The sequence below is a fragment of the Vanellus vanellus genome, assembly GCF_965231255.1.
Source record: "Vanellus vanellus genome assembly, chromosome: 2".
Classification (NCBI taxonomy): Eukaryota; Metazoa; Chordata; class Aves; order Charadriiformes; family Charadriidae; genus Vanellus; species Vanellus vanellus.
In genome coordinates this window covers 6,064,215-6,079,168 of record NC_138906.1, presented here as the reverse complement: position 1 = coordinate 6,079,168, position 14,954 = coordinate 6,064,215, and the positions used below count along the sequence as shown (strand labels likewise).

The following is a 14,954-nucleotide window of genomic DNA, read 5'->3' as shown; positions in this document are numbered from 1 at the left end:
CGGTTCTCCATTTTCCCAACCCTCGTCTTTGCATTCTGCGTCAAGGGTAGTGTGGCTGCATACCGACATTAAATTTAGGGGTCCAAATCTGTGAGCTGAATCCCACTCAGAATGTAAAATTTAAGCAAAATTTAAACACAATTCAAAAGCACCATTGTTTGTTTGCTCTACTGAATTAAATGCAAACCCAAAACTGCCATGGTACTTTGTTTAATACTCTGGTAGCTTACATCCTATGTCCCCTCACATATCTGCCCACCCATTCTCCTGGGGATGACCCACAGACAGTAAGAGGATATTAATATCAACTGGTGGATAATCTTTTCAAGGCTGGTCTCAAGTTGAAGTCTTGCTCATAAGCCAGTAAACAGGAATCACTACTCTAAGGATACATCAGAAAAGCTTTTAAGAGTAGTGTGTATTTTTATAGAAATTACAATTTCCATCCCTGCTGTATTCTTCATCCATTAGAAGTGCATTTACCTTTCCCCATAAGTATTTTGCTGGCAGCAGTGTCTGGTTAAAAAGTTTGCTGGTTGCTTTGGCAGGAACTCCAGCATAAATTTCAGTGAATACTAGATGACTAGATATCAGGCACGCTTGGGGGGTCTGAACTTCAACAAAAACAGGAAGATGACTGGAAATAAACACACAGATGGTCTATTGTTATTGTTAATGAAATGTGCTAGACATACAACAGCACACTGGAAAGAATGATGATGATGTTTATTTAGCAATATTAGAGATTTGATAGTTCATTGATAGGTTACACAACCCCATTCTGAGTTCCTGCTACATATTTTTGTTTTAGGAGGTAAAACTACCAAAAGTGAAAGTCACATTTAAATCTCAGGAAAAAACAAAGCAGAATGCCACTTTCCCCCTTACCTTCCTTCTCCATTTTCTACCTCTAGTTCTAATACTGTCTGGAGACGCTGGCACAGCAATGATGTGAACTGAACTGACACACTGCATATACCCAGAGGAGGTATTTCTCCAGCAGATGGTTGGATGGTAAAGGGAGATACCTAGGAGAGGCGAGAGGAAATAGAAATTTCTTTGACACCTGCAAAACAAGTGTAAAATGCTGAAGCCACACAATCTGATCAGGACTTGCATGTACCTAGTTTTTCCCTCAGACATGTAATTTCTCTGTGCCCCTGGATTCCCACCTGGGTTGATTTCAGTAAGCACAGTTTTCCTTCTATGGGGAGAGGTAATAAAAAGGCAGTGACCTAGCAGAAGGGTAGTCAGAGCCAAGGGCATAATAGGGATGCCTGTGCTTGGAGTGAGGGGGAATGTGAAGGAGCAGCAGTCAGCAGCAGTGTCTCCTCCCAAGTGGAGGGGCTGAGCAGCAGCTATGTTAGGTGCCACAAATTTGAGAGATTCTTGGACAGAAGATAAAGAAAGAAGGGCTGGAGGAGTCAGAAAGAGCACCAGTGTGGGATGGGGGCTGGAGACGTTCAGGAAAGGAAAGGGGTAGCTCTTACGCAGGGGGAATGGAGCACTTGATACATGATCTTCACTGATATATGAATCATATATCAGTGAAAATGATATGATGATACATTCATATATCAGTGAAGATCATAGAAGTCAGGAGATTAAGTCTAAAATCTCTCTGGGGTTCTGGGAATTGTTGGGAATGGGAGGGGATGAAGGAATAACAGTGAGAAGTAAGGGCTTGAGGACTGTGAGGACAGGGTCTCCTACAGGGCACTCCTGTCCCTAATCAGGCACACTATAACTGTTCTGGGGGAAAAGGTATAGACACACACACTGTTTTGCAAGGCTGCCATACCCACGACTCATAAATCTTTTCTTTTTGCCATCAACTTTCACCCAAAGTTGTTGATATATCTACATGATACATAGAAAAGAAAACAAAGCTTGAGAACTCGTGGGGATACAGTACAACTTCTCGCAGGCTTCCATCTCCTGATGGTCAATGGAAAGTTCCTGCTTAACAACTCCGCTCTCCATTGCAAAACTGACAGTCTGTCCAGAAAAACAGAGGATCTGAACAGCATTTAAACTAATTTTGCCATGAAACAAGTGAACTCAATTCCTTGCATGGGTAATTATGTAAAGAGGCCTACAGGAAGAATTTGGCCTTTTGTTACAACAAAAAGCACTTACCCCAGAGTCCAGATTTCCTCACTTACCTTTAATGAATAACACCAAGGATAAATCTAGGTACAAAGCCCACTGTGCACCACAAATAATAAAAATAAGTATTTTTCCTTCCTTTTCTTTTCTTTTTTTTTTTTTTAATGTTAGGAATATGTGATGGTCTGCAGAGAGCAGCTCCCGCTCAAATCTTTGCCACCAGTATTACCTCCAAGCTGCTTTAGTTATTTCACATGAAATGCTGGAATGAGCTCTGAAGTCAGACTGAAATGGACTGCATTTGACACATCACAGTCTAGATAATACTAAAAAATAGTTTCAGTATTCATTGTGGACAAAAGTTATTTTGGGACACACCTGTGTGTTTCAAAGCTATTGTTTAAAGCAAAAAGGCCCAATCCAGTAGGTGCTGAGATTTTTGTCCGAGATGCTGATGTGGGTGTGTGGGAGGAGTGTTTAGCAGCCTCAGTTCTGATAAAGTCTTACCCTCTAATTTATATCAGCAGCAACTGATCTAGTTCCTGTCATACAGGAAATACTCCATGTGTCTTTGGATCAGGGTGGCAGGGGATTTGTAATAAATGGAAATAGAGAAAAATTGCAAAGAAGCATTTAATCTCAAAAGAACTTGTGCACTTATGGAACTGTGCAGAACCAATTTCATAAGAAGTCACAGAAATTAGAACATTTCATATCTGGAATAAACATTACAAGACCTAAGTGTAAGGAAAAATTAGCTAAAGAGGGAGCACAGCCAGGTATAGCAGTGACTTACCTCTTCATTCCTTTCAGCTAGACAAACCTGGCTTTCTTGCATTCTCCATTGTGCTGGCAGCTGACACAGATTTTTAATCTCAAAGGTTCTTAGCACGCTCTCACCCTGCTTAGTCAAACCTAACTGGAGTGACGGAACATCAATACAAAGAAGCGGACCCTAGGACACCAGGAAACAGATGTCAGAATGGACACTTCTGCCAATCCTGCCTAATTAAGAAGCATACATTATCTAAGATTAACATTCAATTTCACAGAGAATAGGAGAAAGCAAATGCATTGCGTATAATACAGAAAAATTCTTATTGTCATGGGAGTATCAACATTGCCTCAATAGTTACTACACAGCAAAAATACCTCCTGTTTGTAACTGCTTTAGATTTGTCACGCCTTTGAGAGGCAAAAAGCTTTATATGGACAGTGGCCAGGCCCCACAGCTAGTCATCCCACAACACTGAATGTTCCTTACCTTAAAAGCAGCCTTAACGTGCAGCACAACTGGCTCTGGGCAGTGTTCAATTTTACATTGCAGGTTACGGCTGATGCACCCAGGTTTGCTTCCAGTAATTGCCAGTTCAAATTCACAGCATTTATTCATATCTAGAAAAGAAAAATTCAGGGTCCTGTCTCACCATTTTGCAAAGAAACCACCTGCTGCAAGCCTGTTATTTAAGATCCTGGAAGCAAATTAAGTCTCCTGCTGGCTCCGGTGGGCTGGGGAACAGGTCTTTTTTTGCAGTTTGCATTACAGTGCTCTGTGACTTTTCTCTTCCATTCATACCAATTTAAATATTTCTGTCATTAATTGATGCTTGCAAATCACAGAAAGTTTACCTATGATGCCAGTATGAGGTTCAACTTCCATGATGATGTCACAGGGCACGGCTCTCTCCCACGTGTACTTGATCAGTGATTTGCTGTTATTCCACATCTAAACCAATTAAAATTAATGAGATAATTAATGCACTTTACGCTTTCATAGCAACAAGCCAATTTACTGAGAGTACTGATGCCCTGCAAGCTAGGTATTGCAAGTCTTACATCACATACTGTGCAAAATCTAACCATATCCTGATCACCACTAAACATTACAACCTACTAATATATCTTGAATCTAGGTACAACATACTGTATCATCACCTGAATCTTGAAATAAACTGAGCACAGTAAGAATGGAAAGGCACAAAACTTCATCTAACCTCTTACTTGAACAGTACTAATCCAATGCCACACACTAACTACCGTTATTTTCGTGATAACATTGTGTCCTCCCTTTCCTTTCTCCTCTGTGATTTAAAACAAGGACAAGAAGAAGTAGGATTCACCTGACTGCACTTCAGGTGTCTGCAAAATAGAGAAGAGCTCTACATCTGACCTCATCTCCTAGGAATTTTCTTTTCTGAAAATAGAGCCAATTAGACAGTGCTGGAAACAATTCCTCTGACCTATTTTAGCCTGTGGGATGAGATGAATCACCCCCTGGACGCTGCCAACCGGATGTCCAAGGACTCTAAGGAAAGCTTAGAGCAGGTAGCTCAGATGTGGAGATATATGCTGAAAGCACTGTATTTAGTCAGATGAACTCAGTGGCTACCTTCACACTAGTGAAGGTATTTTCTGAAACTTAAAGAAAATCCATTAGCCATTCTTTATCATATTTGAAACCTTTTACACTTTTCCCCCATTTTTAAAAAATGTTACAAACCTTCAAAGTTTAAACTTTAAATCCTTCTTTTGAGAACAGGATGTTTTTGGCAAAGGATCTGTTTGTGAGGGAGATGCAAGCTCTTGAAATCTTTGGCCTGCTCTGCAGATCTACTCAGACGTTATTTCTTAATTACAGCAAATAACTTTGTTCTTTGAAGCACAATTATCTTTAAGCACAGTTCAAATTCTTATATTTTTAAGACTAGGAAAAACAATTGGAAAGTGTGAGGAATGGCATTATATAATTAGTAATTGACTTAACTACCTATACCACACCTTTAGCTATACTGGATTACTGGAAGGTATGAAATGGATGCCTTCAGCTGAAAAAGTACTTCTAGGAAGAAAAAGCATAAAACTAAACGCTGATTTAGCAGGATCTTTAAGAAAAAAATGGAAAGACCATTAACTAGGAAGTGTATCCCTGCCTGGCTCTTGCTAACAGGCCTATTTTTCCCAAGGATCAAAAGGACCCTGATTTATAGTGAAGAGGACACTCTGTGAGTGGACAATTGCAGCAGCAGTCTGTCTCATAATGGTCAAACAGAAATTATCAGAACCTGCAGAAAAGAATAAGGTCTAGTAAGGTGCATTATATGTGACTTTTGTAGCTCTTCTGTGCTTGCTGTAGTCCTTTGAATGAACAGTGCCTCTGTTATGAAGTAATTTAATCATCCATTGGCTACTCCCCCCAGCTGGAAAACTTTTACACTACAGGAGTGACAAAGTGATAAACAACAGGTTTGTGACCCAGAAAAACATTTAGAAGGGTAAAACTCTGTGGTGTCAAACCTGAGAGATGAAAAAAGAACAAAGCCTGCTGCTTGGAGTGTAGGGCTAAGGAGGCTTGCTAGGGAATTCAGTACAGACCCTCCCGGAGTCAGAGTCTCCTTTCAAAATATTTAAGAAAAACTAAAATAACATGGTTTGTCTGATATCTTCTAATAACACCTATGACATCTAGTGACACAAAGCACATGATAACAATGAAATTAAAAGCAAACAAACCTTAAATGTTTTTCTGACTTTTACACCAATAAAGTTTTCTCCAGGAACAACAATGGCGTATGGTTCCAGAAGAAGATGAAATGGTTCTGTAGATCCTTTAACTTCTATTTCCAGTGCTATTACATCCTCTGTTTTATATGCTGGGATATTTTGAAGCATCCCCTCTTTTACTAAACTTTGGGAGGAAATACAGTAGAATTATCAAGCATCTTAAACTGGTGTTTAAATTGCATCCCATCTTTTAATTGCCAGATCAAAACTGAAAATCATCAAAAGTGTCTCAACTACAGACTGCCTGTGTACAGTTAGTTCAGGCCGGGGACAAATAAAAACTGGAAAAATGACAGTAGTTCTTTAATGTATTCTAGTAGTCCCAGTCTGTTCACGAAGAAACATGTAAGTAAGTCATAGACTGCTGTGACAAACAGTAATAACAGGAAAACCTGCTGGAAATTTCAGCTGGGAAATAAACAGACAAAATGACAGTATTATTTTTTCCAAGAGAGATGCAGCCCTAGCTAGGGCTAAGGCATGTGTTCAGACATGCAGGAAGATCACAGAGATGCTCTTTGTACCACAATTAGTTGTGCAGATAACATAATTTATAATTGTCAGTCCATCATCACCAGAAAGATGAAGAATCCCAGCAACTTAATGTAACAGCATAGCTAAAATGTGGCTACACATCTTACCGGGAAATACTGTTTCTCAGCTTACCAAGGTGATTCTGGGATGTCCCTCAATACCATCTGAATCACGCTGTGATAACTCCTCAGCTATACAGATGAAGAAGGAGAGGATTTTAAAGTTAAGTAATCAATTATGTTGAGGATTAAAAAAAGATGAAAAACTAGTTAACATTTAAAGGATGAACTATCATCATTGGAGTTCTAAGGTCTGATATAAACAATATTCAAACTCTAGAGTTACTAAAAGAAAACATGTTTGACTGCAAAACATTAAGCCAGATTCTGATCTCATGGTGTACGGTTCCAAGAAAAGTACTCATTTTTGACATGTCTGTTATTATTTCCCTAGTATATTGCATACTACACACAAACATCTGCAAAGGCTCCCCAAATTAACACCAGTACTGCTGTACTAACTTAAAGTTTCTTCTAACTGCTCCAAGGTGTTTAGCTTAATTGACCATCAATCTGATTTTAAGTAAAACTCACTACTTTTCTGTCATGGGAAAAGAGGATGCCTTCTATATTCTAATGGGGAAAAAAAAGGAAATGCAGAAGCAGGCCTTAAATTTGAAGGGCTTCATTTGTCTGTAGCAAGATGTTAATTTAAGTGTATACGTTAATTCAATATATTTTTGTTAAAAAATTAAAATCTTTATACCATCATTAATATATCTTTCTATTAACTAATTAAAGTATTTAAAAAACCCAGTTAGTTTCTCTTCCACACTTATGTGAGGTATTCCTGTGTCTGTCAATCAGCACAGCATGGGATATTCCCCCTCTTGGGCTTACTTTAGATCTAGTTTCTTTAAATACAGTGAGCTCATACTCCTTATTTACACGAACAGCAGAGCTGAAACTAGGACAACAGTCACTGGTACAGCTGCATTCAAACATTGTTGCACCCCTCTTTATGCACAGCTGCATACCATCATTTCTCTGCCAAAGGCGGCCACTACTGCCTTAATTTACCACACAGCTGTTCATAGGACACATTTCAACCCCAAAAAGCTACAGTTGGAAACAGTTTAAATAATGACTGTTTGCTAACCAAACTCATTTAGGCTGCAGCAGGTATGGGGCACATCCCTAAAGCAGCTCACTCAGAAGATGGGAAGGGTCAGGGGATTGTGGAGGAGCTGGTGATGCGAGAGCGGTAACTTCACCAGCCTGCACAGCTGCAGCTATGAGGATGTGTCCACAGTTTCAGTGTAAAATTAATTGTGTCCAATCAGTACCAAAAATGACGAGATCAGAAACTGTCTCATATTTTGTAGTCAAAACATGTTTTCTTTCAGTAACTTTTTACATTTTGAACACTGTTTATCAGAGCATAGTACCAGCTAATTAAATTTAATTCAGAAAGCAGCACAGCAAGGATTTTATGACTTGCATAAAAATACACAGCTGGAGTTTGTAGATAGGAGGGAATCACAAGCCATACCTCCTGTGGAGTGTAAGTGAGAATAAACTCATGATCAGCATGGGGAAGCAAAACTCCCTGCTCAGGATTTAGGGAGAATGCTGACTCTGTGTCTCGATTGTATTTAAGCTTCGTAAAGTCTGTGGTTCCTTCTGGTATTAATGGTTTCAGATTAGGCTTTATTATCTGCCAGTAGAAAGGAAGTTCTACGTGTCTGCGAAGAGATCAACAACCAACAAAAAGCTATAATGAAAAAAAATTGACATTTTTGAGTAAGACATCGTAAGAAAATTTTCAGTTCCTTTTTCCATGTAGGGATTTCCTCTCCTTAAAAATTACAAGGGTTAGATGTAACAGTTTTTGCAAGCTACAAAGCTGATGAGGCAGCATAGAATAAAAGTATATAAATGGTACAAAGAACATGCTGATATGTGGAAGTAAATTATATAAATATGTAAGATATGTTAACTCTTTCTTGCCTTATTTAACTTGTCACGTAACGCAACTTCTAGGAAATTCTACAACTCTTTTTTCAAGAATCTGAGTTCAAGAGGACAATTCCTGCTGATATCAGTATGTTTGCATTGGATCGCTGCTCATGATCTACATAACATTCTGAGTTTAATCCAAGTGCAAGCTGTGGTCCTTAACATATCCAGAAACACAGGGGCTCCAGCGAAGATTATAGCAATGGCTCTGTAATACTCTTTGTAATCCAGGAAAGGTTGCTTAAATGAGTTGCTTCAGCAAAATAGTGTTCCACGGAATGCGTTCATGGGTTTTAAAACCTTGCTCCTACTGACCTCAAAAACTTTGCCTTACTAAGGGGAGGAAGAACACTGGAATTTGAAAGTGACTATCAATGACATAAAACTGAACATGTACAATTTCTCTTATCACTTTCTCTAACAGTAGAAAGTTCTCTCTTTCCTGCTTCTGTGGAGTTCAGTCTCAGCCTGTTCAGCTTGGTTTCATACAAACGCTGACACCAGACGTGCAGAGACTGCTGTCAGAATTATAAAACAGAGAAAATGTGGAAACTGGCATAGTCACATCCTTCGTCAGTTTACAGTATCCAGTTCACTGAATCACACTTTCTATACCCAAACATCCTTAAAAGTATCTATTTCCCTGCACTATGAAAGGAAAAGAGTACAAGGTGCTTAGCTCAATTGTACAAGTATACATTGTAGACATGTAAAGTTAGATAAATCACATCTTGATGACCCTGTTAAATATTTCCTGCAGCTATCCATATTTATGAATCTTTTGCAGTTGTATATTTATCTATATTGAGGCAAATACATTGACCGCAGCAGTATATGAACTATATACAATGTTCCTGCTCTTACAACCATATCCTCGAACCTTAATTACAAAACAATGGAGCAAAAAGAAGCAAGGCTTCTGCACAAAGTTTATCAAGTGCATGAAGGTTTCTCCAGCTTGACAGAGGATGGTATCACAAACGAGATCCCCACCAGTATGTTCAGACTGCAGACCATTACGCTATTAATAGAAGCTACGTACGTAGAGTTTCTTATGACCAATTTCTTCTCCTCGGTGGTGTGTGGGTTTTGGGGTTCAAATCGTATGAGATGCTGTGCTGTTACATCAGTAACTTCACCAAGTTCGGGTTTGCTTTCTCCACCCGTGATGAACAAAAGCTCCAGAGCTATCAGCTGTCCAACCCCTTGAAAAAATAAGTAGGTATTACTGTTTACCCTCTGGCTTTTAACATTGTTCGTATTACTCATTAACAGCAAATGCCAGAAATGGCCATTACTGATTACATTTGGTGTTTCCTCAAGTTTCAGAACTCCAATGTGTTAATTGTACAATATTTTCCTGATGTTCTTTGTTCATCAACATATATCAATAGAGATCTTCTCTTCATGAATTTAACAGATTTGTATTTCAGGGCCACAACCTCAGCTCACTTATATCAGCATCGTTTCACTGAGGTGAGCAGAATGCTTGCAATGGTTGATGACATGGCTCCCAGATGTTTTGAGCAGTATATTAAAATAAAAGTAAGCAGCAAATGAAGTATTCAAAAATTTCCAAAGGAAATGCCTGTAATAAAGTGATTAAATAGACTTCAAGTCAAGCCTAATGTTGTAGCACTCACAATTACACTACAGGACAAGCACTAACATTTACAAGAATTTTAACTGGTTTCATTAGCTAATCCAAAGACTGCCTGTCTCTCCTGAAGTATTTGCTTAATCCAATGACATAAAATCTTACCATCACTTCAAGCCATCAACCACCACTGACGTTATTTGAGTATCTACAGTGTTAGAAACATGATCTCTGAAAGGTGTTAGAAACAAACCTGTGACTGTAACATCATTGACTTGGCAATTGTCACAAACAATGGTGTATGTTTGCTGTGAGACTTCTGGAAAAGAAGGGAAAAACACTATCTGAAAGAGAGAAATGAAATAGCAATATCTGTAACTGATTTCTCTCCAGGAAGTAATAAACTTCAATTCATAAACATTCACTAAAAGACAGTACTAGTGATTAGTAACAAAATCTTACATTTGCAAGAAACAGAAAGTGTCACATTTCCTTAATACAGACCAGAAATAAATAGGTGTTTTCGGGTTCACTAAACTTACATGTGTGTATCGGGATGGTTACCAGAAGCTGCCTTTGCACTCACTGGAGATGTGAGCAGTCTGCTGAGTTAGTTGTATGAATTGCATCCTCAGAATCTCATCTGCCCTCAGTCACTTACTGAGCAATGCCACTGCTGCCTGTCAAGCTACAACAGTGTCAGCAGAGCAGCTGCTGTGTGCCTTCCCTGAGCTCTACCTCCACAAAACTGGGTCACGGGCCAAAACCTTTGGCTGTGTAATGTTCCCCATGGCTATTCTGCCTCTTATACATTACTGCCTGCAAACCCAACCTATGCTAAATCCGTCTCCTCTTTCTCTCCCACATGTGCCTGGCCCTGCTGAAGCAATGCACCTGGGGAGACAGAAAGGAGGAGAAACGTTTCTCCTTTATCCACACTTGCCCGAGCCGTTCCTCTTATCAACAGCCAGGAGGTACTGGAGGAAGGAAGGGCTGGAGGTTAGCCGTACTCTCCATATCACTCTTCCTCTCCCCATGGTGATGCTATAATAAAATGTGGCCCACGTTAGAGAAAGCAGTAATGCACACCTACTGCAGGATCTTCTTCAGGAAAGAGCACAGCATAAGTGAAGGATTTGTAGCTGCCGCTCTACAAGGAAAGAATTTTTTTTTCCCAAAATGTCCTTTTTTTTTTCCTAGGAAGCTCAGAAAGGAAAAGTTTCTTGGACTTGACTCCCCAGCTGGAGTGAAATAAGGACTCCTGTGTTCTCAGATTCCTGTTTTCTTTAACAGGAATATTTCTGTGGGGAAAATCTGACTGGTCTCTGAGTGGGTAAGCAAGGCTTGGAAGTTGCAATGAAAGACTCTCCAGTGACCCACAATTGCAACTCTTCCAGCATAATTGCACAAAAGGATGTGCGCATTTTTGCTCTCACACACCTGAATTCGTAAGGTCCAGCCAAGATCTTCTAAATGATTCTTATTTGCTAATGTATTTGGTAAAGTACAAATACTTTCTATAGTAGTTGGTACTAACCTCTACTGTTGTACTCTGCCCTGGAACTAGCTCAAAAACAGCCGGACGGATCCCAAAAGGATCTTGTATCACAAAACCAACAGTGGCAACAGACTAGGGTGTTAAAAAAAAGAAAGATTAAGAAATTGATCAGGGTTACCTAAAATAAGCAGTATACTACTACATCACTGTTCTACTGCTTACCATAATTTTTTTTCACACGTGTCAATAGTATGAGGCTTAAGTATATAGCTTAATAAGAAATGCTCTATGCTTTATAATTATTTGGTGAAAGCAGGAGGAAAGATGCTGTCTCCAAAGACAAATGATAGTGTCAGGAGCCCTAATATTCATTTTCACAGAAGAATAGCCATGCCCAAGCATAGGAGCTCTGTCTGTTTCTTCATGCTTATGACTCACTTTGAGTTGGAACTGTGAAGTGTTTCAGGAGGGACAACCCGGCACATTAACTATGCCATTAGCATTTTCTCTAGCACTTAAAATGCCATTCTACCAGTCACACCTTATCTTCTTTGTGCATTTCACTTAGACCCTGTTTTGTGATGGAAAGCTAAGCACAGAGCAGTACTGGAGTGGACCGCTAGGGTCTACAGGTGCAGCAAGGTCAGTAGGTGATATCTTTGGTGTGGAAGGGGAGGAAATTAGCTTAAGGAATGCTAGAACTGATTGCATTTCTATTTGCTGTAAGGGTAAGATTAAAGTTCAAGCCAGTTGTCCTTTCCCTGGCCTATGCTTGAGTTTACCTCACCACCGAGCAAGACAACTTCTTCCAGAGGCAAGCCAGAGCACAAGCAGGAGGTACAGAAATACAGGGATACTGGTCTCGAGGATAAATGGGAATCCCTGAGGGAGTGGGACAATACAGATGTCCCCAGCAAGGCCTTATGACTTCTGTGCTAATACACACGACATGGATGTGTTGGAGGGAGTCCAGAGGAGGGCCACAAAAATGATCAGAGGGCTGGAACACCTCTCCTATGAGGACAGACTGAGAGAGTTGGGGTTATTCAGCCTGGAGAAGAGAAGGCTCTGGGGAGACCTTATTATGGCCTTTCAGTACTTAAAAGGGGCTTACAAGAAAGATGGGGACAGACTCTTTAGCAGGGCCTGTTGCCATAGGACAAGGGGTAGTGGTTTTAAACTAAAGGAGGGTGGATTTAGACTAGATATAAGGAAGAAATTTCTTACAATGAGGGTGGTGAAACACTGGCATAGGTTGCCCAGAGAGGTGATAGATGCCCCATCCCTGGAAATATTCAAGGTCAGGTTGGATGGGGCTCTGGGCACCCTGATCTAGTTGAAGATGTCCCTGCTCATTGCAGGGGAGGTTGAACTAGATGACTTTAAAGGTCCCTTCCAACCCAAACTATTCTATGATTCTATACCATGACTAGATTAAACACCTTCATGTCAGGCCATCTATACCATACTATGTCCAGTATTTTCCTTCTAATCACTCACCCTAAAATTAGGAGGTGGCCAGGCTTTCTTTGGCATTATACAGAACTTCCCAGTGCTAAGTCCCTCATTTCTGCACAAAATCATCGTTACTTTTATTCCTCCAACAAGGCAGGAACCACAGTCTATAATGTGAGGCACTGCAATGAGCAACACAGAAAATCAGACTACACAGACATTGAAGGCTAGCAGTTGGCAACGTCAGTTCTTAAATAGCTCGTTAAAGATCACATTACTGCATATGAATATGCTAGGTGCTGCAATCCTAAAGAATCTTGAATTCTTTCCATTTAAAAGTTAGAGTGTGAGCTGCATATTTCTACACTTATTTTACATTGTAATGGTGCTTCCTACTTAAAGACTCCCTTGAATGATGACAAAAATAAGATGATTTTTAAAAAAGCTCAGTACTACAGAAGTGAATTTACAAAAAATCAAAGCAAGTTTCTGCAAAAGTAATCCTGGTTGTTACAGTTGAGGCTAGATATCAGAGAGGTGAATCCTGCAGATGTCATATCAATATATAATTAATATAACATTCTATGAATATTAATTAATAGCATCAAATATTTAGAATTAAATTGTAATTCCTTAATATTTAGGATTGGTAATTACAGTTAGTAGTTCAGGAATCAACAAGACAAACCTAGAAAAGCATCTCCTGCTCAATCCTCCAGTACAGTGAAAAAAATTAGCTTGATGTGGCAAGAAAAAATAATTCAGGAAGAATTTGACAGGATCACATTTTAGTAAGTAATAAATCTATTATCAGTGAAAGTTAGATAGATATAAAAATGTAGAAAATGCACTGACAAGTTTGTCCACATTTGTTTTGTGACATAAAATCGGAGACAGTCAAATGAAAAATACCCCAAGTCCATTTAACTTTAGAGAAACTTAAGAATTGGACATTACTGACATGTTAACACTGGAGGTGGTCTTTTAGCTAGGATCGGGATCAGAAGAGGTTCTGATACTTGAGTCTCCACTAATAGACAATCTTCATAATCTCCTAGAGATTCAGGAATAAATTGGACTGTATACTGGCATGTCATCCCAGGAGCAATCATTCCTCCCTTTCCTGGAAATTTTCCTTGGAAAAAAAAAAAAAAAGCAGGGAATTAAAAAAATTAAAACCTCACAAAGTTGGCATATGTATTTATGATCACATCTCCCTCTGGAAAGGTGCCTGTAAGCTCTCCTCATGTATCACCTAAGTCAAGCTGATAAAAACAAATGACCACAAAAGGCCTGCCAGTGTAATCTGTGTATGTGCATATCTTCCACTGAACTCAAAGATATTTTTTTTCTGAAATATGCTTCTCATAACTGTAGAAAACAGAGTGAGGAGAAACCTAGAGATGTTACCCAGTTTTCCTCTGCCACAAGACAACAAGGTTTACATGGAGGAACCTAACTTCTTCTAAATACTCCTCCAATGCTGTGACTGAGATACCACAGTCTCCTTAAGCAATCTATGCCAGTGCCTGGGTATCCTATTATAGGAGAAATGTTTTTCTTACCTTTCCTCTAACCTAACCTTCCTTGCAGCAATTGAAGTATGCTATTTCTTGCACTGTCCCCCTACTGATTTCAATGGGCACTACGTCTGTTCCTAAACAAATTTTGGATAAGGCTTAATCTAGGTATTCCATGGATATATTTCAGTCTAACTTCAAACATTTTAATGTTAGTCTTCTCAAATTCCTCATTAGACTATTTGAATCTGCTTATGAGTTGCATGTGAATGGTTCTAGAGACATAAGACAGCCTTCAGTCTCCAAAGAACTGAGCTCCTACCCAGAGCACTATGGATAGCAGAACCAAACATAACATCTCTGAAAAATATTTGTTCAAGCAGATAAATTGGATCTCTTAAGTGTAAACATCTTAAAGGCAGAAAAAATAACCCTTACCTGGCCCAATGGCAAATGCTGAAGTAGAGGGGGGAATAAGTCTTACATGATGACATGTTGAAGTGATGTTCTGCAGCTCTATAGTCATCTTCATTTAAAAAGAAAATAAAATACGCCATTGTATTTATTGTAACTCATTATAATGTTTGCAGTTCGCTAGTAGTCTGCTAGTGGTAGTTAATTTATCATCACAACTGGCCTAAAAATCTCAGTTTATTCAATGA

The 14,954-nt window shown here is 39.3% G+C and overlaps 1 protein-coding gene across 1 annotated transcript in view; it reads right to left on the bottom strand.

Moving 5' to 3' along the window:
- DLEC1 (DLEC1 cilia and flagella associated protein) overlaps nt 1-14,954 on the bottom strand; it is a gene marked incomplete at its 5' end in the record, with an annotated part of 43,989 nt that overhangs the window by 22,221 nt on the left and 6,814 nt on the right. Inside the window, 14 exons of the mRNA XM_082479759.1 lie at nt 484-637; nt 889-1,028; nt 2,906-3,064; nt 3,374-3,504; nt 3,739-3,835; nt 5,620-5,794; nt 6,337-6,395; nt 7,756-7,948; nt 9,265-9,427; nt 10,073-10,159; nt 11,353-11,449; nt 12,818-12,954; nt 13,734-13,907; nt 14,731-14,818. Of these exons, the coding sequence (XP_082335885.1) occupies nt 484-637; nt 889-1,028; nt 2,906-3,064; nt 3,374-3,504; nt 3,739-3,835; nt 5,620-5,794; nt 6,337-6,395; nt 7,756-7,948; nt 9,265-9,427; nt 10,073-10,159; nt 11,353-11,449; nt 12,818-12,954; nt 13,734-13,907; nt 14,731-14,818 (1,854 nt within the window). The remainder of the gene's footprint in view (nt 1-483; nt 638-888; nt 1,029-2,905; nt 3,065-3,373; nt 3,505-3,738; nt 3,836-5,619; nt 5,795-6,336; nt 6,396-7,755; nt 7,949-9,264; nt 9,428-10,072; nt 10,160-11,352; nt 11,450-12,817; nt 12,955-13,733; nt 13,908-14,730; nt 14,819-14,954) is intronic.